The 27,681-nt window shown below is 44.3% G+C and overlaps 1 protein-coding gene across 3 annotated transcripts in view; it reads left to right on the top strand.

Moving 5' to 3' along the window:
• The window catches only part of PLCD1 (phospholipase C delta 1), a 187,466-nt gene that overhangs the window by 91,240 nt on the left and 68,545 nt on the right, over positions 1-27,681 (top strand). For all 3 annotated transcript variants that reach the window (XM_030197912.1, XM_030197919.1, XM_030197903.1), the window contains exons 3-4: positions 8,090-8,318; positions 26,412-26,541. In XM_030197912.1, coding sequence (XP_030053772.1) covers positions 8,090-8,318; positions 26,412-26,541 — 359 coding nt within the window. The remainder of the gene's footprint in view (positions 1-8,089; positions 8,319-26,411; positions 26,542-27,681) is intronic.

Genomic DNA, 27,681 nt, shown 5'->3' with positions numbered 1-27,681 from the left:
CAAACAAGTATACACATTTACAATAACTAAGTAAACCAGTACATAAACTTGTGCAATATGTTGTCCGTTATAATAAGGAGCCCCTAAGCCTTCTGTATTGAGTTTTCATTTTACCCCTATCATCCAATCACACATAGTCCACCTCACCAATCATGCATGTCCATCCACAACATCCAACCCCTTGCACCCTCATAGCCTAAATCCCCCCTCCCCCCTCCGAACCCAGCCTGTTTAGACAGGAAGCCCACAAATAAGCATATTGGCGATTGATCAATTTAGGGGAACTACGAAAACTCTGGATCTCGTATTTGCCTACCTCGCTCATTTTGGCCTTCCACAGCTCCCCCGTTATCCTTTCCGAGGATATCCAATAGTGCAAAATAGTTTTCCGAACCAACAACAACGACACATAAATAAGTCGTCGTTGTGGTAATCTAAGTCCTTGAGCCACCAATAAGGATTGGTCCCCCAATAATAGAGTCGCATAGTCCCACTCCAAGGTTCTATGTACTGTAGCATTTAGGACAGAAAACACCTCATTCCAAATCCCCAGAGCCGGGCACTCCAAAAAGGAATGGAGGAGACTCCCCCCTGCTCCACCGCATTTACTGCATCTATCGTCACCCCACAGTCCCATAACAGCCCCCTTCGCCCTAGTGATATATGCTCTGTGTAGGATCTTATATTGTGTCTCTTGCAGATCTGCGGCCTTGACCATTCTATAGATAAGGGAAAAAAGTTTCCCAAAATCTATTCCTGTGTACTGAGTCCCAAGGTCTTCATTCCACTTATTCACCAATATCTCCATACCCCCCATGGGCCCATTCATGGTCAATACCCTATACCAAGTGGACAAGCTGTTGGCCTTGCTAGGTATCTGTAATAAGATTTTATCCATCAGGCCCCATGTCCACCCGTCACCATACTTCCCCCTCAGAGAGGACCAATAGTGTCGAACCTGCAAATATTGTAACAAGTTATTGTTTGGGACCCCCCATTTCTCCTTTACTTGGTCGAAGGTGAAGAAAATCCTCTGTTCTTCATCCACAAGCTGACCCAAAATCCTACGTCCTCTATCTCCCCATTTAGAGAACACTGAATATCCCAAACCCTCTGGAAATGCTGCATTACCCATCATGCTAAGATACGGGAAAGCATCTGGGGAGCGTTGTTGTTGTCGTCTCCACCATATCCACGCTCTCCGCATTGGTTATAAAAATTCTAATTTATTAGTGATCCGAGGGTTCCCACTAGTGCCCAGATGAAGTAAATTAAGAAAAGTCCACGGGCGGCTCCAATCTTTGAACCCTTCCCTAGGTAGAAATCGCGGACATCTCCCTACTCCCTCATAAATAAATTGCAGCATTGCTGCCGCATTATACCTACGTAGGTCCGGTAAACCCAGGCCTCCCTGATCTTTGGTTAGGGATAATTTGGCTTGCCCAATGCGCGCCCCTTTCCCCCGCGGTTGGTGACTCCTAATGTGGAACCTTGCATCACGTAACTATAGTTCAGGTTCCTCTTTCTCACACGTATCACTTTGCACTTGCTCACATTAAACGTCATATGCCATTTAGACGCCCAGTCTCGTAAGGTCCGCTTGTAATTTTTCACAATCCTCCCGCGATTTAATGACTTTGAATAACTTTGTGTCATCAGCAAATTTAATTACCTCACTAGTTACTCCCATCTCTAGGTCATTTATAAATATGTTAAAAAGCAGCGGTCCCAGCACAGAGCCCTGGGGAACCCCACTAACTACCCTTCTCCATTGAGAATACTGACCATTTAACCCTACTCTCTGATTTCTGTCTTTTAACCAGTTTTTAATCCACAATAGAACACTACCTCCTATCACATGACTCTCCAATTTCCTCTGGAGTCTTTCATGAGGTACTTTGTCAAACGCCTTCTGAAAATCCAGATACACAATATCAACCGTCTCACCTTTATCCACATGTTTGTTCATCCCTTCAAAGAAATGTTGCTTTGCCTGTCCTCCGAACATTTTAATATACAGTGTGCTGATGTCTACTGCATGAGTTAACTGTGGTGTTAAAACCCTTTCTGCATGGTTTTGCTATTAAGGAGTATATAGAGCACTCCTTATCTTTGCACTTCTGCCTGTAGTATCTTTCTGCTATCAGCCCCCAGTCAGTCTGGTTTTCGGGAGAGCCGAAATAAATATGCATGAGATAGATTTCCATACAGTGGAGGCAGTGCATGCAAATATATCGCATACATAATAATTGTAGATGTTCTGAATATCTGTCTCGCTGGGTTTGCCCCAAGGACTGGGCTGAGAACCACAGATCTAGTGGAAAAAGACTCTAAATATTGACAAACTATAGGTTGTAATTTTTAATTTGAGGCACAAAGTAATGACCACGTGCTTGTGAGAGTAGAAAAATTTTAAGGAGGGTTGATTATCAGTGTGGAGATGTTTAATGTTATTCCTCCTTGTGTTTTGAAATTTTGTAATAAAAATTAATTTTCAAACATGCCCACATACTTGGCAAATATTAGTGGGCTGTTCAAAATTGTCTTCTTGGCTTTTACAAAAAAAATCTGTAAATTTTCCTGTGCGTAGTATGACATCAAATTATAGACCCACTTGTATAACTGGTGAACTGTTGTCTTCAGAGAACACCTGCTACTGGTAAACAGCTTTGCTTTGTTATAAATTAATCCAATTTTGATGGTGGTCAGTTTATACTGCAGTCAGTGATTTGCATACCTTAGTGCAGAATTTCCCAAACATTTCCTGGTGCAGGGCCAGTGTTAGGCATGACGGGGCCCAGGGCATACGGTAGGGAGGGGGCCCCAAAGGATGCTTTCAGGCTGTTCCTCTTTCAACTTCAGGCACATTTGGGACCCCCCTGTGACATCAGGGCCCAGGGAACTGCCCTGGTTGCCCACCCCTAATGCTGCAGCCCTGTCCTGGTGAACCCACATCCACTTGAGTTCTGAAGATATCTGTAGGGGGAAAGGGAAATGGGACTTGATATACCGCCTTTCTGAGGTTTTTGCAACTACATCCAAAGCGGTTTACATAGATTCAGGTACTTATTTTGTACCAGGGGCAATGGAGGGTTAAGTGACTTGCCCAGAGTCACAAGGAGCTGCAGTGGGAATCGAACCCAGTTCCCCAGGATCAAAGTCCACTGCACTAACCACTAGGCTACTCCTCCACTCCAGTGTATTCAGATTTATCTCATGCATATTCATTGTGAATATCCTTAGAACCTGACTTAACTGTGTGATTAGCAGGACAGTAGGAAGCCTTCTCTAGTAAGTGGTCCATTTTATACCTAATTTGTCAGTGATAAGAAAGGTATTGAACATTATAATGATTTGAAATTCCTGCCAACAATGATGTTGAAATTCTAGTTTAGCCAGTTAATAGTAGCTCTGCCATCATATCCACCCCCTCCCTTTCCTGCCTTCAAGGGAGAAGTTGTTCTTCATAGGGTTTTCACTTTCATTATAACCCCCCCCCCCCCAGACACATATACTTTCATTTCTGGAGTAGGCATGACATTAATATCCAGTTGTCTAGAAGATGATCACTCTTAGGGCTCTGCGGCCTTGAATCTGGATGGTTACATCAAATTCCAAACTGTTTACGTGATACAGCAGAGTCATACTCAGATCAACTGCCATTGAGAGTTGCCTGGCTGTGAGAATAGTCCATTCATTCAGCAAACTCTGTTGTCTCTTGTTTGGCTAAGTAGTACTACAGGGGATGCTCTTGGGTCAACGCCCAACTCCCGCCTCCACGGTTTGTTTTTCAGTTCAATTTTCTGTCTCTATGGCTTCTGGGTTTAAAATTGAGTTTCTGGTTTTTCAATCCTGTGCCCTATTGCTGCTGTTTGCTAGGTAGCCATTACCTAGATAGTCCCTTCAGGGTAGGTACGTTTATCTTTGGAGAATAGGTAAGTACTTGTAATTATTTGTCTCTAAAGATAACATTCTAACTGGTCCCTCCCTTTTTCAGGCTCTTCCATTCTTCCTTATCACTAGTGGAATGGTACTGATGATAATGTCATTACAATAAAATTGTTTTGGGATACTTTTCTCCATAAATATTAAATATTGTGGCAAATGCAAACTATCTTTAAAGACTACATAATACCTTAAATAAAACATCTTGACCCTACACTTATTTTCTGAAAATGTTCTAAGGCAGGGCTCGACAAATTTCTTAGGATCTAGGAGCCAGACTTGAAGGACTGGAATTTTTATTTATTCACATTTATAAGTTGCACAGCAAGTTACTTATTAAAAGTGGTCCTCCTGGGGGAAATTCTGCACTACTGCGCAATGCAGAATTCCTAATTTCCACAGACTGTGCAGAATTCTGTATAATCTGCTGCTGCAATGCAAGGCGGCACAGATGTTTTGTTTTTGGCTGTCTCCCCCCCTCCCTGCACACCATTTCAGTGCAGCAAGAGGAAGAGCTGCCCAGATGCACATTAGTTTGCTTCCGCCTTCTCTGCCGCTTTGGTGCCCGGCGGTTCCTCCTTGCAGTGGACTGGTGTGTATGCAGAGAGGGAGCTGGGGTGTGTGTGTGTGCCTGGAAAAAAGCTGGATGGAGTGGTATATGCCTGGGGGGGGGGGGTGGTGAGGAGGGGTTGTATACCTTGGGTGAGGGGAGGGCTGCAGCAAGGTGGATGGGGTGGTCTTTGCCAAGGGAGGGGGAGGGCGTAGGGTTGGAGAAAAGTGGATGTATGTGTCATGGGTGGGAGGTTGGAGGAAGGTGGATAGTGTGTGTCGGTGGCGGGAGGGGGCTGGAGAAAGGTGGATGACTTGTGTCTGTGAATATGTCATTGGTGGCAGGGGGCTGGAGAAGGGTAGATGGTGTGTGTGTGTGTGTGTGTGTGTTTGTCTTCTCACCCCCAGCTATCACTGTACCTTTCCTCCCACCTTATCCCCTATGGCCAGCCTTCAGCTTGCTGCTCCCATCCCCATGACACATTCACCCCCTTTACTCTGCTTCCAATCCCCCCCCCATAGCACATTCACCCCTTTATTCTGCCCCCAACCCTCCATGGCACATGATTCACTCCCTTTAGTTTGCCCCAATCCCTCCCATGGCACATGATTTACCCCTTACCTCCACCCCTGATACCCCACTGCACACTCACCTTTTCTGTGGCTCCTTATTTCAGCCACGGCAGTGGCTCAGGTCTCACTTTCTCTTCCCCTCCCCCACTGAGCTTCCCCAGCAAGGAGGAAGTGAACCACGGCACAGCAGATCACTTCCTCCTTCTGTACCACTTAGACCTGACTGTTTATGTGAATCAAGGGAGGGGGGTCAGTGACCACTGGGAGAGTAAGGGGGTATCATTCCCTTATTCCTCCAGCGGTCATCTGGTCATTTAGGGCAATCGTTTGTGGCTTAGTCGTTATTAAAATAGGTCTAGACCAAAACATCAAACTGTTAACCCTGGACGTTTTTGTTTTGTTCCATTATGACAGAAAAACGTCCAAGTGCTAGGAACACTCAAATTTTGCCCTTAACGCGACCCTGATACATTCCTTTGTGATTTGGACGCACTGCAGACTAATGACATAGAAACACATCTTAAAAATGGGTTTCAAAATAGTGATTTGGATGTTTTAAAAAAAACATCCATCTGCAGGTTTATGCCATTTTTTGGATGTTTTTCTGTTTTGAAAATGAGCCCCAGCTAATCATAATGCATTAGCTGTATAATGTTGGAACACCTATTGTTCAGCCATGATATGGCTCTCTTAAAAACATGTTTTTAAAAACAAGTAATGGTATGGATTAGCACAAGCTAACAGGCAAAATACTGCAAAATGTTTTGAAGCATTTTGCGGTAGCTTGTTCTCACATGCAAACCTTGTGTTAAGGGCTTAGCGCCCTTTAGTAGAATGGCTCTACAGTTATTAGTAAACATTTTGAGAGTACAGTAGGCAGGTAAGGATGATATTTTAAACAAATAGGAAGAAATATGTTTTCACTCAACGAATAGTTATGCTCTGGAACTAACAGTGGTTAGTGTATCAGGGTTTAGAAAGGTTTGGACAAATTCCTGGAGGAAAAGTCCATAGTCTGCTATTGAGATGGACATGGGGGAAGCCACTGCTTGCTCTGGGATTGGAAGCATGGAATGTTGCTACTATTTGGGTTTCTGCCAGGTACCTGTGACCTGTTGGTATCCTGTTGGAATCAGGATACTGGGATAGATGGACCATTGGTCTGACCCAGTATGGCTATTTGTATGTTCTTATGTAGCACTCTAAGGGGCACTTTTACTAAGTTGTATTAGGTGCTAATGTGTGCCAAACCCAGGAAAAAAATGGACTAGCCTAGGATAGGATACAGCCTCCCACGGTAGTTTTTGAATGTGCATGTGCTAATTACATGCTAAAACATTGTTGGGGCAGGGAGTGGGCATTCTTGTGCCAACCTGTTAGTGCATCTACATTACTGTATGCTAAATGGTTAGCGCATGGATAGTGCAGGAGCCTTTACCGCCTACAATATACAGTAGGTGTTGGTAAGTGCTCCTGCGGTAATAAAAAAAATGACTGCATGCTAATGGCAACAGTGCATACTATTCATGGAAAAACCCCCCCAGAAAATCGAGGTTTTTGCGGCTGTGGCAAAAATGGCCTTAGCATGCGGGAAAAGTCCTGCTTAAGAAAGTGCTAAGGCCTATTTTTACTGCACCTTAGTAAAAGAACCCCCTTAGACAGAAAATATTTCAAAATTAGTTATTTCAGTTTTTCCAAAAGTTTTGGAAAAACAAACACTTTTTCTCCCTAATTTTTTAAAGCTCTTTTTCCAGGCCTTCACATCTCTACTCTTATCCTGCCCCCTTCCCATCTCCTAGATTCAGATTAATATAACTTTATTGGCAGGACAAAAGCACTTATGTGCTCAGTATTTGCATGAGTGGTAGTAAAAATGCAGGACTGCCAAATGGATAAATTTAGGCTGGTCAAACCTTAATTCATTTGAAAGTAAGAGGGGTCAAGATACTCCAAGGGGAGGAGCAAAATTCATTGGGATAGCAGCAATATTCAGCTTCTATCTGTATGAATTTATTTGCCTCGGGGGGGGGGGGGGGGGGGGGGGGGGGACACTGCACAAAGAATAGTTCTAACTTAAATGAAAAAATTATCCATTGAAGGATAGGCCCGCATACTCGGCATATAAATGGATAGAACTGCTGAATATCAAGTATAAAAGATAGGTGGATAAGTCAATGTTTATCTCTATGCAGCTGAATATTGAATCCAAAGTGATTAACAAGTAAGATAATTGCAATTAAAGGATATAAATAGGATGGTAATCCCCATGTTTGGTACAGCAGCACACCGATTTCCTTGGTGTCTTCTCTGGCTTCTGGCAGAAGACTACACCAGGAGATTAGTGAAGGTACCACAGCCTACAGGAGCTTGAAGTAGGAGGCAGGGGCATAGCCAGACCTTACGGTGGGAGGGGGCCAGAGCCCGAGGTTGGGGGCACATTTTGAGTGCCGCCCCGCTGCTCGCCCACCTGCCTGCCTGTCCTCACCTCCTCACCCCTCCGCCCGCCCATCTCACCTTGCCTGTCCGCCCGCCTCTCCAAAAAATACCTTTGCTGGCGGGGGTCCCCAACCCCCGCCAGCCAAAGCCTTCTTCAGCGCCGGTCTCTCCAGTGCAGCCACGTTCGCTGCCCTTCTGTTCTTTCTTCTTGCTGCTCCTGTGCACGCTGATGGGGCCCAGATGAAATTTGCGGAGGCCCAGGCCCCGTGGCCCCCCTGTAGCTACGCCCCTGGTAGGAGGTCACCCGGGACTGCTATTCACGGGTGGCAGTTGCAGAGATTTTGGTGAATTTAATATGCATGTTCCTATTTGTTTATATTATGATAAAAAGCAGTAAAAATTGAAAACAAAAGACTTTCTTCTGTGGTTTGATATTAATATGACACTTTTATTTGGCCATTCTATGATCACAAACAGAAAGATGCTTTCAAAGCGTTTGTATGTGTTCAGTAAAAAAGTACTAGTGGCAGAGCTGAGATAAAGGGCGTGAATCCGGCTGACTTACGCTGTTTGTTTTTTTAACCAGTTTCCATTGAAGATATCCAGGATGTGCGGCTGGGCCACAAAACAGATGGGATGCGGAAATTTGCTAAGGATGTCCCAGAGCCTCGATGCTTTTCCATCATCTTTAAGGGTCAGCAAAAGAACCTGGACCTGATTGCGAGCTCTGAAGGAGACGCCAACCACTGGACATCAGGCATCAAGAAAATCATCACCAATTCTAGCTCCATGAACCAAAAGCAGAAGCTGCAGCAGTATCCTTTACTTTTTAATGTCAATTATCCACACGAACCGTAATACATTTGATCATGTTGATTGCATCTTTTCACACGTCCAGTGCGCTATAGCCCCTATTTTACTAAAGTAGGGCTAAAGATTTCCAGATACCATGTGATAATAGCCAAAATTAATGCTTGGAAACCACAGACTCTCTGCAGTAACTGTTGGGGTATTTCCAGGGCCGTGCTAACCTGGTAAGCGAGGTAAGCATGGCAGGGGGGCGCTTCCCTCCGGGGGGCGCCGCCGCACCATGCTTACCTCGCTCGCCCTCCCCCCAACATCCCTTTTCTTTTTTTTTCTTTTTAAATTTACCTCCGTGGTGGCGGTTCCGGCAGCGCAGCGTCAAGGAAGGGGGCGGCGCTCCCGACTTCTCTAGCCTTCCTTTCGCTGTGTTCCGCCTTCTTCTGACGTCAAGGATGACGTCAGAAGAAGGCGGAACACAGCGAAGGGAAGGCTAGACATCGGGAGCGCCGCCTCCTTCCCTGACGCTGCGCTGCCGGAACCGCCACGGAGGTAAATTTAAAAAGAAAAAAAAAGAAAAGGGATGTTGGGGGGGAGAGAAGAGGGTGGGCAGTTGAACAATGGGAGCGGGAGGGCAGGGGAGAAACGACTACTACTACTTAGCATGGATGCGAAGGGGGGGCATGGATGCGAAGGGGGGGGGGGGAGAAGAGGGCGGGCCAGGCTGGGACATGGGAGAGAGAGGAGCATGGATGCGAGGGGGGGGGGGGTCATGGAAGGGAGAGAGGGGAATTGCTGGAAAAGGATGAATGGAGGGGGCAGGGGACAGAGGAGCATGGATGGGCATGGATTGGGAGGGCAGGGCTCAGGGAGAGAGGGGAATTGCTGGAAAGGGATGAATGGAGGGGGCAGGGGACAGAGGAGCATGGATTGGGAGGGCAGGGCTCAGGGAGAGAGAGGAATTGCTGGATAGGGATGAATGGAGGGGACAGATGGGCATGGATGGATATGGATTGCAGGGCAGGGCTCAGGGAGAGAGGGGAATTGCTGGATAGGGATGAATGGAGGGGGCAGGTGACAGAGGAGCATGGATGGGCATGGATTGGGAGGGCAGGGCTCAGGGAGAGAGGGGAATTGCTGGAAAGGGATGAATGGAGGGGGCAGGTGACAGAGGAGCATGGATGGGCATGGATTGGGAGGGCAGGGCTCAGGGAGAGAGGGGAATTGCTGGAAATGGATGAATGGAGGGGGCAGGGGACAGAGGAGCATGGATGGGCATGGATTGGGAGGGCAGGGCTCAGGGAGAGAGGAGAAATTGCTGGACATAGAGGGGAGGGAAGAGAGATGAAGGAGATGAAATGAGGGAAAAGGAAGAGAGGAGAGAAACTGCACATGGATGAAGAAAATAGGCAGAAGCTGAGGACCAGAAATGAAGAAGAAAGGAGGAAAGGAAAGAAATAAATGGAAAGGAAGCCCTGGAAACGGAGTTAAGAGTACAGATAGCAGCAGAATCAGATACTGGGCCAGCATGATCAGAAAAAGAAAGTCACCAGACAACAAAGGTAGAAAAAAAATCATTTTATTTTCATTTTAGTGTTTGGAATATGTCCACTTTGAGAATTTACATCTGCTATCTTATTTTGCAATGTATAGCAATTTCTTTCTAAGAATATTGCTGACAATTCCTGTCAGTGTGGCAAGTGGTGAGCGATCATTTTCACGGGGGGGAGGGGGGGGCCGCCGCCGCCAACTGATAGTCTGCAGGGGGGGGCGCCAACTGATAGGGCAGGGGGGCGCCAGAGACCCTAGGCACGGCCCTGGGTATTTCTAGCCTTTTGGGGAGAGCCACTGGGCAGTTAACACAGAGCAAAGTTTGCTACCACATGTTACTTGCATGACAGATATTGCAGAATGCAGTTATTATCTATGCCTTGGATGGGCAGTTAATTGTACCATGCTATCTGCCATGTTAGCAGCTGATGTGCACTAACAGCTCCTGCATTAACTACAAAGCACAATCCCTGCCCATTTACTACTCATTACATTCCTCAAACTTGCATTTTCTGCAGGAGCCATGCTCACCGTTAGTACATGGTAATTCTTTTATGAAACAGCTAACATAGCTTAGTAAATAGACGCCTGTGTGACTTTTTGGTAATGGCACTTTATTCCCTTGTGCATTAGATTAACCTCAGTGCTTTGGAGGATCTTGTGTTGTGGCCACACAGTGAAATCAGCTACTGTGATATCCAATTCTGAAGGGCCTGTGCAAATCTTTCTAAATGCCACTTTTATGGGAGAATATCTTTATTAGATCATCAGTGGAAAAAACAATGATATCATATAAAAAGAATCTGCCCAATAATACAGTAATCAAACACATACAATCCAATTTAATATATAAGTACATAAGTACATAAGTAGTGCCATACTGGGAAAGACCAAAGGTCCATCTAGCCCAGCATCCTGTCACCAACAGTGGCCAATCCAGGTCAAGGGCACCTGGCACGCTCCCCAAACGTAAAAACATTCCAGACAAGTTATACCTAAAAATGCGGAATTTTTCCAAGTCCATTTAATAGCGGTCTATGGACTTGTCCTTTAGGAATCTATCTAACCCCTTTTTAAACTCCGTCAAGCTAACCGCCCGTACCACGATGATGAGCATGGAATAGAAGTGCTCTATAACCGTTCTACCTCCCCCCCCCTCAACAAGCACAAAAACTCCTCATGTCCCTCAGAATCTAAATCTCTCCCCCCCACCACCATCTAAATGCCACTTTTAAAGAGACAGTTCCATAATCATTTGATCTTTATAATTGCAGATAGCCAGGATCTTTTTGTTACTCATAAACCACAATTATACGTGTTTCATATTCACATGTTCTCTTAACACTTCATATGACCTCTGTGTATACTGTACACATACACCTCAGTCTTTACACACTAGTAAAACCTATGTAATAGGTATCAAAGTTACCAAAAATGTTAATTTTTTAGTGATTGTACATATGTACATTACCATCACCATGCTGGGACACACTGAAAGATCATCAAGCCCAGAATCTGTTTCCAACAGTGGTTAATCCAGGTAACAAGTGCCCGGCAGGATCCCAAAAAGAGTAAAATAGATTTCATGCTGCTTATCCCATTAGTAATTAAGGTGGCAGTGGATTTCTTTTTTCCTCCAAATATTTTATTAGTTTCTAAGAATACAGATAACAGGAAAACAATGATGGAAAAACATAGGAAGCAAGAAACACAACAGGGGTGGGAAAGGAAAAAAGAGAAAGGAAAGAAGAGAAAAAAGGAGGGGAAAGCATCCAGGTGTTTAACAAATAAGTCCTTTGTACTGGTTTAAGGTGTGGCCTGAATAGTTTGGAGGTAGTTGTCCAAAATAGACCAAATTTTATAATGGCTTATGGACTTTACTTTTAGGAACTTGTCTAAACCTTGTCTAAACCCTCCTATGCTAACTGCTTTTACCATATTCTCTGGTAATGAATTCCAGAGTTTACCCCATTGAGTGAAGATATATTTTTATAGATTTGTTTTAAATTGACTACTTCATTGCGTATCCCGTAGTCCCTGTATTTTGGGAAAATCTTATTACCACTACACGGGTTACACTCTCTTCTAATTAGTCAGATATATTAGCTAATTCAACTTTTGGACTAATGTGTTAACTTTGCTATGTTAAATATTTCACAATTCAGTTTCATTTATATCATTTTTTAATTTTAAGGCAATTACCTTCTTTTCCAATCTATCCTAAACACAAACATTAAACACAGATCACACATCACCTAACACAGCTCCTCAAAACAGCACTCATCTGAACTATCTCCTAAAATAGTGTTACTCATAACTTATTGTCCACAATAGTCAGTGCACGATGCAATAATATGTTACACCGTTACCCAATGTTCGATTTTGACCACTTCCCAATCTGTTCAAAATATGTAGTCCATGAACCGCTGTATTTGGTCCAAACGATATTCACCAATCGTATGTTAGTCCAACCGATGTTCAACAATCGTGTCTATCCTACGATTGCTTCAATATACTGTTGATTTCAAATATTAATAGATGTGTAATCTTCATAGACCATATCTTTCTAAAGGAGACTTGTCTGGCTGTTACTACCATATTTCACTCACATTCATTCCACTGCTAGGTCTCAACACAGGCCGTGTTTCATTATTCTTCTTCAGGAGACCTTAATTAGCTGCAAACTGCCCCACCCCACCCCAAAATATCAAACCGCCTTTGTATCAAATCCCAATTATAAACTGTCCCTACCCCAAAAAATTATCCTCCAGAACTGCCTCACCACCACCTCCTGCCACCCCCAAAAACTAACCTTGGCAACTTCCCCACCACCAAAAACTACTTCTGCAACTGTCCCACAAGCCTGCAAATTGTTTTTAATTTGGAATATATATATATTTTTTTGTTATATTTGTACCCCGCGCTTTCCCACTCATGGCAGGCTCAATGCGGCTTACATGGGGCAACAGAGGGTTAAGTGACTTGCCCAGAGTCACAAGGAGCTGCCTGTGCCTGAAGTGGGAATTGAACTCAGTTCCCCAGGACCAAAGTCCACCACCCTAACCACTAGGCCACTCCTCCACTTGCAAGCAATCAAAGTGGTGCACATTCAGGTACAGTACATATCAGTACATATTTTTCTCTACATTCTGAGCTTGTACCTGAAGCAATGGAGGATTAAGGGGCCCTTTTACTAAGGTGTGCTGAAAAGTGTCCTGCGCTGGTGGAGATGTGTATATTGGACATGCGCAGTTCCATTTTTCAGTGCACCTGCAAAAAAGGCCTTTTTTTGGCCAAAAATGGACGTGCGGCATAATAAAAATTGGCGCACGTCCATTTTGGGCCTGAGACCTTACCGCCACCCATTGACTTAACGGTAAGGTCTCACACGTCAACCGGGCACCTACACAGGCACCTACACGGTTTAGTAAAAGGGCCCCTAAGTGGCTTGCCCAAGATCACAAAAGAGCTGCAGGGAGATATGAACAGGGCTCCTCTGGTTGCCAGCCTGCTGTTCTAAACATTAGTTTACTCATCCACTCCAAACAGCCCCCACCTCCAATACTACCACCTGCAAACTGCCCTTTTACATAAATACATAAGTATGCCATACTGGGAAAGACCAAAGGTCCATCAAGCCCAGCATCCTGTTTCCAACAGTGGCCAATCCAGATCACAAATACCTGGCAAGATCCCAAAAATGTACAAAGCATTTTATTCTGCTTATCCCAGAAATAGTGGCTTTACCCCAAGTCCATTTAATAATGGTCTATGGACTTTTCCTTTAGGAAGCCGTCCAAACCTTTTTTAAACTCCGCTAAGCTAACCGCCTTTACCACATTCTCTTTCAACGAATTCCAGAGTTTAATTACACGTTGAGTGAAGAAAAATTTCTCCGATTCGTTTTAAATTTACTACATTGTAGCTTCATCGCATGCCCCCTAGTCCTAGTATTTTTGGAAAGCGTAAACATACGCTTCACATCTACCCTGCCCCACCCCCAAACCATCCCCCTTTAAATGCAAAATGCCCTACTTCCAAAGAATACCCCCTGCAACTGTCCTGCCACAGCCACAAAATCTAACACCCCTCACAACTGCCCCACCACCCTGCAAACTGATCCCAGCCTCAAAAACTACCTCTTTGCAATTGCCTTACTATCCCTCAGTTAGCTTCATCCCCCCACCACTACCCCCACTGAGAAGCTGCCCGACTACCCCCAGATTCCCCCTCTAAGCAGCACATACACATAGAACAAGCAGAGATACATACACAAACACGCATTCACACATATACACATACCCTTTTTTCTTCTTTAAAGTGTCTAAGTTTTACTCTGAGTGGAAATGCTCTACACTTTTATTCCACCTTCATATCGTTTAGAGAACCTCTATGTTTATCCCAAACCTTTCTGAATTCCTTTACTGTTTTTGACCCCCACCATTTCCGGTGGAAGATCATCCACCGCTCTCTCTGTGAGAAAGTATTTCCTGATTTTGCTTTTAAGTTTCCTTCCTTGCAGCATTGTTTTATGTTCTTTTACCCGAATCTCTGAGGACATGAAATGAAGTTGCAAGGAATGAAACTTAAAAGCAACATCAGGAATACTTTTTAAATGGTGAGGGTGGTGGATACCTGGAGCATTCTTCCACTGGCAGTGGTGGGGGTCAAAAAAAGTAAAGGAATTCAAAAATGTGTGGGATACATACCAAGGTTCAATTGAAAAATGAGTAGAGACTTCGAACTAAAAATATAATACTCAAAAAATAAATTCCCACAGAAAATATTGTCAATTTTTGTTTTTTTAAAGGAACAATTACATTCTATCTCAAAAGCACATAACAGGAGGCAAAAGACCTCAGGGTTCCAGTCAATCTCGTTCCAAATTTTTTGCGGAACTGTGACTTAGACAGGACAGTAACTTCATAGGTCAAAAAACCTCCATATAATAAAGCAAAATTTGTAAACTGAAAAGTAATTTCAATGGAATTACTTTTCAGTGTAAAACTTTTTCTTTATTAATGGAGGTTTTTTGACCTATGAAGTTACTGTCCTGTCTAAGTCACAGTTCTGCAAAAAATCTAGAACAAGATTGATTGGGACTCATGCTTTCCCTTCTCACACCTGTTGTATGCTTTTGAGGTAGAAGGTATTTGTTCCTTTTTTAAAAAGTTGACAATATTTTGTGTGGGAATTTAATTTTTGAATATAAACACCCATGGCTCCCTTTATGACATGAAGACGTAGTAAAAGTGTAGAGCATTTCTACTCACAGAAAACTTAAATAACTTTAACACTTTAATTTAATTTTGGCATTTATAATCAACTTAACTGTCAACACTTTAAATGGACAAAAAAAGCATGGGGGAGGGGGGTGGTACACTGCACCAGGCGTCAGAACCCTAGAGACAAAGGTGCAGTACTGAGTCGCAGGTACAACACTGGCTACCTTTCTGAGCAGACGAAATGAGCCTTACTCCAGTCCTGTGGAACTTCCCCCGGTTCCAAGGATCTATTAAACACAACATTTAGAGGACCTGCCAATACCTCTCTGAACTCCCTCAGCGTCCTGGGATGTACCTCATCAGGCCCATGGCTTTATCCACTTTCAGATTTGCAATCTGTTCATAAACACTGCCTTCCGTGAACAGTGTGCTATCTACACCATCCCCATGTAACTTTATCGATCATCTGCAGATCTCCAGGTTTTTCTTTGGTGAACATTGAACAGAAATATTCGTTGAGCATTTCTGCTTTTCCGCTCATCACTTTCCACACATCAGCCTTCAGCAGCTTTGAGTCTTGTAATTCCACTTCTGGTCTTTCTACTATCTCCAATCAGAGACATAGGTAGGTTTTGATGTCTGGGGGAGCAGACTGTTGTAAAATAGGCGCCAGAAGGGTAGGCAGGACATAGCATCCCACAGTAGAGAAGGTGCAACTAGACATTCTTGGAAAAGACAAGGCACTGCTAACATGCCTCAAGCCTAGGGGACACTGGTGGCTGCTTTGGAGTATCATTGGGATTAGCACATCTTCCAAGGCTCTCTGACTCTCCTATAAAGGTAACAACCAAATAGGAACTTCTCTGACCTTTTACACTTTCAGGCTTATTTTCGAAAGAGAAGGGCGCCCATCTTTCGACACAAATAGGGAGATGGGCGTTCTTCTCCCAGGGTCGCCCAAATCAGCATAATTGAAACCCGATTTTGGGGGTCCTCAACTGCTTTCTGTTGCGGGGACGACCAAAGTTCATGGGGGCTTGTTGGAAGCGTAGCGAAGGCGGGACTGGGGCGTGCCTAACACATGGGCGTCCTCGACTGATAATGGAAAAAAGAAGGGCGTCCCTGACGAACACTTGGACGACTTTACCTGGTCCTTTTTTTCTTACAACCAAGCCACAAAAATGTGCCCCAGATGACCACCGGAGGGAATCGGGGATGACCTCCCCTTACTCCCCCAGTGGTCACTAACCCCCTCCCATCCTCAAAAAATATCTTTAAAAATATTGATTGCCAGCCTCAGATGTCATACTCAGGTCCATGACAGCGGTATGCAGGTCCCTGGAGCAGTTTTAGTGGGTGCAGTGCACTTCAGGCTCACATTTACCATTTGTGGTGGTAAATGTGAGCCCTCCAAAACCCACCACAAACCCACTGTACCCACATCTAGGTGCCCCCCTTCATCCCTAAGGGCTATGGTAGTGGTGTACAGTTGTGGGGAGTGGGTTTTGGGGGGCTCAGCACACAAGGTAAGGGAGCTATGCACCTGAGAGCAGTTTCTGAAGTCCACTGCAGTGCCCCCTAGGGCGCCTGGTTGTTGTCTTGGTATGTCAGGGGTTTTGGAAGTGGCACCGCGTGCAAGCAGGAAGGCAGTGGCGCATGTGCATAGGTGGCACCGCGTGCAAGCGCTGTGGGAACTAAGGAGTCGGTGAATGTGCATAGGCGCCGTTTTTTCAACAAATCTATTTGGGGGAGCGACTGCTCCCTCTGGGCCCCCCCCCTTAGCTACGCCACTGTCTCCAGTGTACTTGAAAACGTTTTGTCACCTCACTATGGGGCCCTTTTACAAAGCGGCGGTAAGCCCACAGTGGGCTTCCTCGGGCCAATCTGGAGCTAATGCTGACCCAACACGGATGCTGGTGGTAATTCCACCACCAGTGTGTGGCATTTCCAGCACTAGCGGAAATATTCCAAAAATATTTCCAGAAGCGCTAACCCGGCAGTAATCGGGCAGAGCCACGCACTACCCGGTTACCGCTTGGTTAGAGCAGGAACCCTACCGCCACCTCAATGTAGTAAGTGCTACCCCCCCTCCCCCGCTTGGCCATGTGGTAAGTGAAATCTTACCACATGACCAGTTCTCTTTTTGGCCTTTTTGCCCTCTGTGGTGAAAAGGGTCTCAGCGCATGGCAAAAACGTCCCCCACCGCTATGTCAGGGATCTTTTTACCACAGCTTGGTAAAAGGACCCCTATATATCTTTAGCCAATTTTACTCTCTTTATGCTTTTTGCCATTGTGATTTTCTTTCTTTGATTCTTTCAGCTTTATAGGGTTTTCTCATTTCCGTTCCTCACATGGGACTAGATTCTGTATATGATGTCTAAAAAATCAGTACCCCCCAAAAAAGCACTATTCTATAAGCTGTTCTGAAAGTTAGGTGCAGTTTATAGAATAGCGCTTACGTGCTGGAGTCGCACGTAAATTTAGGTGCTTCCATTTGCACCAGAGAATGCCCTTGCCTAAATTTGCACGCGTAATCGAAAACCATGTCCACGGTATGCCACAAAATGCCCATGACCCTCCCATTTCCATGCATGCTTAAAATTTAGGCATGGATCCCATGACCAAATTTACGCATGTAGATGACAATTAAATTTAATTACTGCCAATAGTTGCTTGTTAAAGGCCAATTATTGGCACTAATTGGCTTATTATTCCATTAAATTGTGCGTTTAAATTGGACACGTGCCCAAATGTAATCATGCAACTTTTGGTGACTTTTATAGAATTAAGGGGATGATGCTTTTCTGTATTTTCTGAACATTACCTATTTTGCCTTGATTTTTGCAGCCAGTTCATCGGTGGACTAAATCGGTTTCCTTTTCCTTTTGCTTTTATTTACTTTCCTTACATAAAAATCAGTGGCCCTTTTTATAGTTCCTTTCACTTTATCCTGCTGTTTTTCCACTTCCCTTATTTCCTCCCAGCTCCTCCTTCAGATCCTTCTCCATTGTGTTTGAAATTCAGAACTTTGCATTTGGTGTGTCTAGATCCCACCTTAGCTTTTATAATCAAACCACACCGTGTAGCGATTACGGCTGCCCTGGTGGGTGCCGGGACATTAGATATACTTTCTTTATTCGTGAGTACTAAATCCAGCAATGATCCTCCCCTGATGGGTTCCATCACCAGGTCCCACCACATGTAAATAAAAGACGTGGCGGGCTCACGTTTGAAGCACACATACACTTACGAAGTTACATAGCTTACCTCAGTGTGCTTTGAAAATGAGCACCTTAGGAGGGGCATAATCGAACGAAAACGTCTATCTCCATGGGCGTTTATCTCCGAGAACGGGTCCGTGAAGGGGCGGACCGAACCGTATTTTCGCAAAAAAATAGACGTCCATGTTTTATTCGACAATTTGTGAGCTGGGCGTTTTTGCTTTTCAGCGATAATGGAAAATGAAAGCGCCCGGCTCAAAAACGAATAAATCCAAGGCATTTGTTCGTGGGAGGGGCCAGGATTCGTAGTGCACTGGTCCCCCTCACATGTCAGGACACCAACCGGGCACCCTAGGGGGCACTTTTACAAAAACAAAAAAAAAAAGGTAAAAGAGCTCCCAGGTGCATAGCACTCTTCCCTTGTGTGTTGAGCCCCCCAAATCCCCCTCAAAACCCACTGCCCACAAGTCTACACCATTACTATAGCCCTAAGGGGTGAAGGGGGGCACCTACATGTGGGTACAGTGGGTTTGGGGGGGTTGGACGACTAATAAGCATTAAGCAGCACAATTGTAACAGGTAGGGGGGGGATGGCCCTGGGTCCACCTGCCTGAAGTCCACTGCACCCCCTAACAACTGCTCCAGGGACCTGCATACTGCTGCCAGGGAGGTGGGTATGACATTTGATGGTGAAAATAAAAAGTTGTGAAACATCATTTTTTTGTGGTGGGAGGGGGTTAGTGACCACTGGGGGAGTCAGGGGAGGTCATCCCCGATTCCCTCCGATGGTCATCTGGTCATTTAGAGCACTTTTTTGGGACCTGTTCGTGTGAAAAAAGGGTCCAACAAAAGTGTCCTAAATGTTCGCTAAAAACGCCTTTATTTTTTCGATTATCGCCCTAACGAGTACATCTCTCCTCGGCCGATAACCACGCCACAGTTCCACCTTCGCCACACCTCTGACACGCCCCCATCAACTTTGTCCGCATCCGCGACGGAGTGCAGTTGAAAACGTCCAAAATCGGCTTTCGATTATACCGATTTATTCGTTTTTGTGAGATAAACGTCTCTCTCCCGATTTGGGTCGAAATCTAGGCGTTTTTCTCTTTCGATTATAAGGTGGTTAGTCTCCCACAGGAACACCAACAATATTTGGGAGCCTTCCATTTTATTTGAAGCAACCATTCAGGTGTGTAATATCATGGTAAAAAAACTTATACCCATTCTCTCCCAATTGGAGAGCATTAGAAAACCCTGGTTGAAGAGGAAGCTTATTAAAGGGTCCTTTTACTAAGGTGCGCTGAAAAATGGCTTGTGGTAGTGTAGGCATGGGCTTTGGGTGTGCGCCAATCCATGTTTCAGCGTGCCTGTGAAAAAGGCCTTTTTTTGCCGAAAATGGACGTGCGGCAAAATCAAAATTGCTGCACGTCCATTTTGGGTCTGAGACCTTACCGCCAGCCATTGACCTAGTGGTAAAGAATCTGGGCGGTAATGACCTACGTGTGTCAAACACCACTTGGCACGCGTCCGTTAAGCGTGTCCGAAAATAAAAAATATTTTTTTAGACACGCGCCAAAAATGAAATTACCGCAAGAGCCATGCGGTGGTCAGGCGGTAACTCCATTTTGGCATGCGTTGGGCGCACATAGATGCTTACGCAGCTTAGTAAAAGGGCCCCTAAGTACTGGAAACAAAGGAGTGGGATAAGTTGTTCACTTAAATTTTATTGAAATCTTTCATCCCAATTCTAAATGCGGCCAAATTAATGGGTGTTTCCTATATTGTACAGTTCCTTTTTTAAAAATTTCTCAGAGGGTCCCTGTACTCGAGCTGTCAAGAGAGCATCCTGTAAATAGTTATGTTCCATTTATATCCAATACCCTGCATTCCAAAAAAAGCATACCCTTTAGGAAGATTGCCCAATATCAGGTGATCCTAATCCCCCATCCAGTTTTTTGGCCTCACCAGCTGTTGAGCCACCTTAGGTTGCCAGATAAATGAGACGATCAGATTGTCCTATCCTCTGAAGAAGACTTTTGGGATCATTATAGGGAGCCCATCAAATAAAAATAGCACACGAGGCAGGATATTCATCTTTACAATGGGCATTCTGCCAAACCACAATATATGGGAGGGCATCCAATCAACTAGGTCTAATTTAAGTTTTGCTCAGTAGAGCTATGGAGTTTGTATTATATAATTTCCTGGTAACTGCCATGTGTAAGGGTAGGAGCCTTGGAGTATGGCTTTGCGATCTAACAGGATTGGAGGAGTAGCCTAATGGTCAGTGCAGTGAGCTGAGTTCCTGGGGAACTGGGTTCAATTCCCACTGCAGCTGTTTGCAACCCTGGGCAAGTCACTTAACCCTCCATTGCCCCAGGTACAAAAACTTAGATTGTGAACCCACTAGGGACAGAGAAAGTACCTGCATATAATGTGTACAGCACTGCATACATAGTAGCAGTACAGAAATGATAAGTAATAGTATATTTCACCTTGGTATTTGAATTTTCTCTTTGTTGACCTTTAACCTGAACATACACTATATTGCTGGATAGTTTCAGAGTGCTTGTAACGTGGACATTAGATTGCTTACAAACAGCAGCACATCAGCAGCAAAGAGAGCAGTTCTTCTGTACGTTACATTTTACCTGATACCTCAGTACCAGAAAAAGAAGGATGATTTCGAACTATTGTTGGGAAAGGATCCGTTATCGGTGCAAATATTCGAGGTCTCGGAGTACTGATCGTAATCACTGTGCTGGTATCTTCACTCCAAAAATACATTTCAATATAACCATATTGAGTGAAGATACCAGCACGGTGATTACGATCAGTACTCAGGAACCTGCTTCCTGATGCAGCTTAGCGAAGCAGGATGTCATGTCGAGAGGTTCCTTGGATCGATGGATGTTAAGTGGATGAATTCATTTTGGAAAATAAATGGGAATGAAAAAATAGTTATAAAAATTCAAAAAAAGGATCTATAAGGAAGAGTGGTGAAAGCCTTGATACAAATGATATACGTATCTTGTAATGATCTGACCTCATTAAAAAATCCTTTTTGTAAATAGTGCGTGATCTGGATATTAGTATTTTGCTATGTTATGAACTGTGCACATATCCATACAAACTTAGGGCTCCTTTTACAAGCTGCGCTACTGGTTAGCGATACGCTGAATGCAAAGAAGCCCATTCTCTTCCCATGGGCTTCTTCGCATGCAGCACATTTTTATACCTGTCTTGAAGCAGGTATAAATGTGTGTTCCTAGTTTCCAATAAGATAATTTATAAAGCACATAGATACATATGTTGTCTGTATGAAATTTTATTTATTTATTTATTATTACATTTGTACCCCGTGCTTTCCCACTCAAAGCAGGTTCAATGCGGCTTACATAGTAATAGGGATTACAAAGTATTGATAGAGAAAATACAAGTTAAGTTTAACAGAATAATAACAGAGATAGGCAGGTAGAGATGGCCAAGGGTGAAGGGAGTAGGATAGGTATGAGCAAGGGTAGGTGAGCATTGGAGGAGGGGAAGAGGAGACAGGAGGGGGATGGGAAAACGGGATAAGCAAATGGAAGTTTGGTAGGAGATGTAGTCAAGGTCATTGTCATTATTTCCTGGATGTGTGTTGGGTAGATGGGTACATAGGATTAGTTTGGGTCATTTGGGTAAGCTTGTTTGAACAGATGGGTTTTTAGTGATTTCCGGAAGGGTAGATAGTTGCTGATTGATCGGATAGGTCTGGGGAGTGCATTCCAGAGCTGGCTGCCTAAGAAGGAGAAGTTGGATCCATAGTAGGTTTTGTACTTGAGATATGACATAACATAAATAGCATAACATAAATGACATAACATATACACCTAAGGGGCCCTTTCACTAAGCTGTGGTAAAAGGGGCCCTGCGCCAGTGGCGGTGGTCTTTGTGCCGTGTGCTGAGGCCATTCTTACCACAGCAGGTAAAAAGGCCAAAAACAAAATAAGAGAGAATGGCCGTGCTCCTGAGCTAACTTGGCAGTAATGCTGCCCAATTAGGGAAAGGGAATAGCACTTGATATATTTGCCTTTTTGTGGTTTTTGCAACTACATTCAAAGCAGTTTACCTATATACAGGTACTTATTGTACCTGGGGCAATGGAGGATTGAGTGACTTGCCCAGAGTCACAAGGAGCTGCACTGGGAATTGAACACAGTTCCCCAGGATCAAGGTCTATGCACTAACCACTAGGCTACTCCTCCCTATGCAACCCCTGTCCACTGGGGGGTGGAACTACCACAGGCGCCTGTGTTGGGCTGGCGGTAGTTCCGGATTGCTGCGCAGTAAGCCTGCAGTGGGCTTACAGCTGTTTTGTAAAAGGACCCCTAAGTGCCTTCACTGCCTTGGCACCGTATTGTAAAATTGCCCTCCGCATGCCCAATTCCCACCCATGGAAAATAATGGGAGTTGTATATCTTTAATAGTCTGGCCCATCAACAGTAATGAACTGGTGTATATTACTGAAAGGGGATCACAGACAACATTGAATATTTAAGGGAAAAGACCTTTGAATCAGGCCCAATGTAACAATCGTATGAGAAAAAAAAATCTGCTGAGGGTTCTTAGAGGTTTTCCCACGTTCAGTATCAACCTGCAAAGGATGCAGGAGCATGAAAACTGATAGTGCATGGAGCCTAGGCAGAGATAATAGTGTCAGGAAATGGACAAAGGGAAAGGGAAATGGGACTTGATATACCGCCTTTCTGAGGTTTTTGCAACTATATTCAAAGTGGTTTACATATATACAGGTACTTATTTTGTACCAGGGGCAATGGAGGGTTAAGTGACTTGCCCAGAGTCACAAGGAGCTGCACTGGGAATTGAACTCAGCTCCCCAAGTTCAAAGTCCACTGCACTAACCACTAGGCTACTCCTCCAGAAAGAGAAGGCAATACCATAAACAGTGAACTAGGGCTACTGAAATTGCCTTAGACTGCAGTGAGCACAGAACAAAGATTCCGTCTAGGCAGTCAGAAAGCTTTAGGAAATATACTAAAGTGTTGTTTCCATTTCGTATCTCTGGGGAAAAAAAACTTGTTAATTTGACATTTGGTCCATCAGTGCAAGGGTTTATCATATCAGTAAACAGTAATACTAGAATTATTCGGAAAAAAAAGAAACAATGTAAAGATATGTCATTCACTACATCACAGATTAGCAGATTTTAGCACTAGAAATTCCTTTTTTTAAAAAAATGTTTTAAAGAAATAAAAAAGGAGATAAATGACCAGTGTTCTCATACACAAATCCAGGCCCAAACTCATCACATTTTTTGAACCAGTGAACTTGCATTTATATTTCAAATTGATATATTTTCTTACAACATGACTGCCATGGTTTTATTTTGCCTGTAGATGTTACAGGATAATAGATTCAGTCATTGTTTCTCTGTAATACTGAGAATAGTATCAATACCTTGTTAAAACAATACCATTTAAAAATGATCTATAAAGGTGTCACTGTAAACCCATATGGGGGGGGGGGGGGGGGTTTCTGTTTGGATTCATTATTATATGACTGTACTAGCTTTAGTTTGAAAAATAATCACAAGAGTTTGCTTAGGTTGTGGCATCTTTTTAAAGGACCAACAAAAAAGTAGCAGTTTCAAAATATACTTTATATGAAGTAATAGTGCAGGACAGTAAATATCTATAGAGATCCAGTAACTGTTCTGACTGGCAGGTTACATAGGGGCCCTTCTACAAAGGTGTGCCAAAATTGGCCTGCTGCAGTGTGGGCATGTGGCTTTTTTTTGTTACATTTGTACCCTGTGCTTTCCCACTCATGGCAGGCTCAGTGCGGCTTACATGGGGCAATGGAGGGTTAAGTGACTTGCCCAGAGTCACAAGGAGCTGCCTGTGCCTGAAGTGGGAATCAAACTCAGTTCCTCAGGACCAAGGTCCACCACCCTAACCACTAGGCTACTCCTCCACTGGCAACATTCCATGTAGAAGCCTGCCCTTGCAGCCGCGCAGGCTTCTGTTTCTGTGAGTCTGACGTCCTGCACGTACGTGCAGGACGTCAGACTCACAGAAACAGAAGCCTGCGCGGCTGCAAGGGCAGGCTTCTACATGGAATGTTGCTAGTGGAATAGCAACATTAACATTCCATGTAGAATCTCAAATAGTAGCAACATTCCATGTAGAATCTCCAATAGTAGCAACATTCCATCTAGAATCTCCAATAGTATCTATTTTACTTGTGTTACATTTGTAACCCTGCGCTTTCCCACTCATGGCAGGCTCAATGCGGCTTACATGGGGCAATGGAGGGTTAAGTGATTTACCCAGAGTCACAAGGAGCTGCCTATGCCTGCAGTGGGAATTGAACTCAGTACCTAAGGACCAAAGTCCACCACCCTAACCTCTAGGCCACTCCTCCACTCCATTGTACTGCATCTGGAAAAAAGGGATTATTTTAACGGGCTAGAAAATGGATGTGCGGCAAAATGAAAACCTGCGCGTGTCCATTTTTGGCCTGAGACGTTACCACCACCCATTGACTTAGTGGTAAGGTCTTACTTGCTATCTGGGTGGTAAGCATGCAGCACATGCCAACTCTTTTTACTGCCAGGTAGGCGCCCTATGGTAGAAAATAGAAAATATTTTCTACCGCATGTTTTTGGCGCACGCCAAATTTGGAATTACCGTCTAGGGCACATGGTAGCAAATATCCACTTATGTAGAAATGTTCATTTCTCATTTGCTATAGACAAGGCCCCTAATTCAAACCAAAGCTCCCTGATTCTGTGGCCACAGGATGTGTGCAGTAGCACCTCAAGCCACGTCCCTCTTTGTCTTCAGAAAGTGGCATGCTGCGATTTGAATTGGGTGGTATTATTCTGACTCTAACTGCAAAGGAAAGACACAGCCTGAGGCATCTGTTTTTCTCTTCCTCATCCTTCTCTCCATGTTGGTGGCTTGCAAAAGGAAGGAGATGTAGGACGAGAGAAGAAACTGCACGGATATCAGTGGGATGATAAGGATGAGTCAGGATGGGGAAAAGGGTGTGAAATAAGGATTTCACGTGGGGCAAATAGATTACAAAGGGGAGTGGTTTGGATGGCATGAGAAGGTGTGAAGTCAATGAGAAAAGAGGGAAAGAAGGGATTGGCTAATGGAAGGGTAAGGGATTACTTATGGGGAGGTTGAGACGGGATTGGCATGGGGGGGTTAGAAAGAAAATAAGGTGTGTGTGTGTGAGTGTGTTTGTGTTAGGGAGGGACTCATAGCTGTGTTGTGTAAGAGGGATTGGTGCTGGGGATGAGAGAGTAACAGGGATGGTAGGAGGTGGTGATTTAGAGAGACCGTTAAAGGCTGGAGAAAGAGAAGGAAAGGGATGTGAAGTGGGGTAGAGCTGGAGCTGGGGGAGTTGCACCCCTTTGGCTTCCTCCCCCGATTCTTTGCTGTTGGTGCATGTGTACTGTATAGATGCAAAACACATACGGTGCAGTACAATACTTATTCAGTCAGTAAGATTGGTTGACTGAATCATTTCTTTCACACTCTGTCCCCATATGGTAGATGCATACCTAAAGTAAAAGGGGGGACGTTTTCAATGTGGGCTACCGTTAAGACGTATTATTTTACTATTAACCTTGGTTATTAGTAAGTACTACTACTACTACTACTACTACTACTACTACTACTTAACATTTCTAGAGCGCTACTAGGGTTACGCAGCGCTGTACAATTTAACAAAGAGAGACAGTCCCTGCTCAAAGAGCTTACAATCTAATAGACAAGTGAACGGTCAGTCCGATAGGGGCAGTCAAATTGGGGCAGTCTGGATTCACTGAACGGTAAGTAGATCTCATGGCATAAAATGGGATCTGTGCTAAAATAATATGTTAGTGGTAAAATAACACATCTTAACAGTAGCCCGCATGCCCTTCAATGGGACCGATGATATTTAAATTAACGGCTTGATTCTCTGTAAATGTCAAGGCAAAGTACGTTATTTGTTATTGTAAGGTGTGTAACCCTACGATAATATTTAATTTTTAGAACAGGACTTCTTAGGCTGATTTTCATTTTGGAATGGTTTCCTTACATCCGACTGCAGTTGGATTCATTCCTGTTTGCGAAAGGCTGACAAAAATAAAGATAACAAGATGAGCTTTAAAGAACTCAAGAACTTTCTAAAGGAAGTGAACATTCATGCAGATGAGAGCTATGCGAAACAGATCTTTGAGGTAAGAAAAGCTGTAACAGATTGTATTGTGTCTAGGGTCCGCCTGGCACCATGCTGATATTTCAGAATATTTGGAATACTGTGTTAAATCCAAAACTATATCTTTAAAAAATTGTATGTGCATGTGTAATTGTATACGCAGTTGGGAGGAGTAGCCCAGTGGTTAGTTCAGTGGGCTTTGAGCCTGGCAACCTGGGTTCAATCCCCACTGCAGCTCCTTGTGAATTTGGCCAAGTCACTTAACCCTCTATTGCCCCAGGCACAAAACTTAGATTGTTAGCCCTCTGGGGACAGAGAAAGTACCTGCATATGATGTGTACAATGCTGCGTATATCTAGTAGCACTATAGAAATGATTAGTAGTAGTAATACAGTTAAGAAGCTTGGAGTTCATCCAGTGAGTCTTCTTCTCCCAGTGACCAATCAGAGAGCATTGTTGATGATCACTGCAGGCTAAGCTTTACTGTCCAATCTGTAGGAATGGAGCAAAGTAGCTACTCACTGAGGGCCAGATGCTCAAAACTCTGGCGCTGTACGAAACAGCGCCAGAGTTTTACCACCACAACAGCGCCAAGGAATTACTTCCTCACGTTTGACGCTAATAGTGTACAAATGATATGCACAATATTAGCTTCTAGCATGAGGACGTGAAGTGGGAGTATGGTGGCTGGCGCATGTGCTGAAGAGCTGTGTGTCACGCACCACTCTTAAACACATGCCCAGTAGCCGAGAGGAGGAGGGAAGGAGGAGGAAGAATTGTCGACAGTGTGAGATGGGCTGTACTACCAGTGCCAGTGGTCCTGCTCTTCTCTTGAGATTCCAGCTTTGTCTGTCTCCTTTGCAAGGCATACGCTTTCTCTGTTCCCCTGTTCTTTTCACCCTTCTCAGTTTTCTTCCCACACAGCACGATATCAGGATCGCACAGCTGCTCTTTTCCTGCTCGCTGGTGCTGTTGGTCCTGGGAGCAGGCAGGAACAGCGGAGGTCCAGCACCAGCACAACAGCTCGATGCCAGCTCCGAGCTGGCGTAGGGTTTACTGTTGTAAGAACGCCCTTGTTAAGGGCGCTCTTTTTTGAGCATCTGGGTGCATTGCAAATGACTTCATTTGCGTACAATTTAATTGCTAGTCACACCAGCCTTTG

This window comes from Microcaecilia unicolor, chromosome 1, assembly GCF_901765095.1.
Source record: "Microcaecilia unicolor chromosome 1, aMicUni1.1, whole genome shotgun sequence".
Taxonomy (NCBI): Eukaryota; Metazoa; Chordata; class Amphibia; order Gymnophiona; family Siphonopidae; genus Microcaecilia; species Microcaecilia unicolor.
The sequence above is the reverse complement of the archived record's forward strand: the minus strand, read 5'-3'. Positions and strand labels throughout refer to the sequence as shown.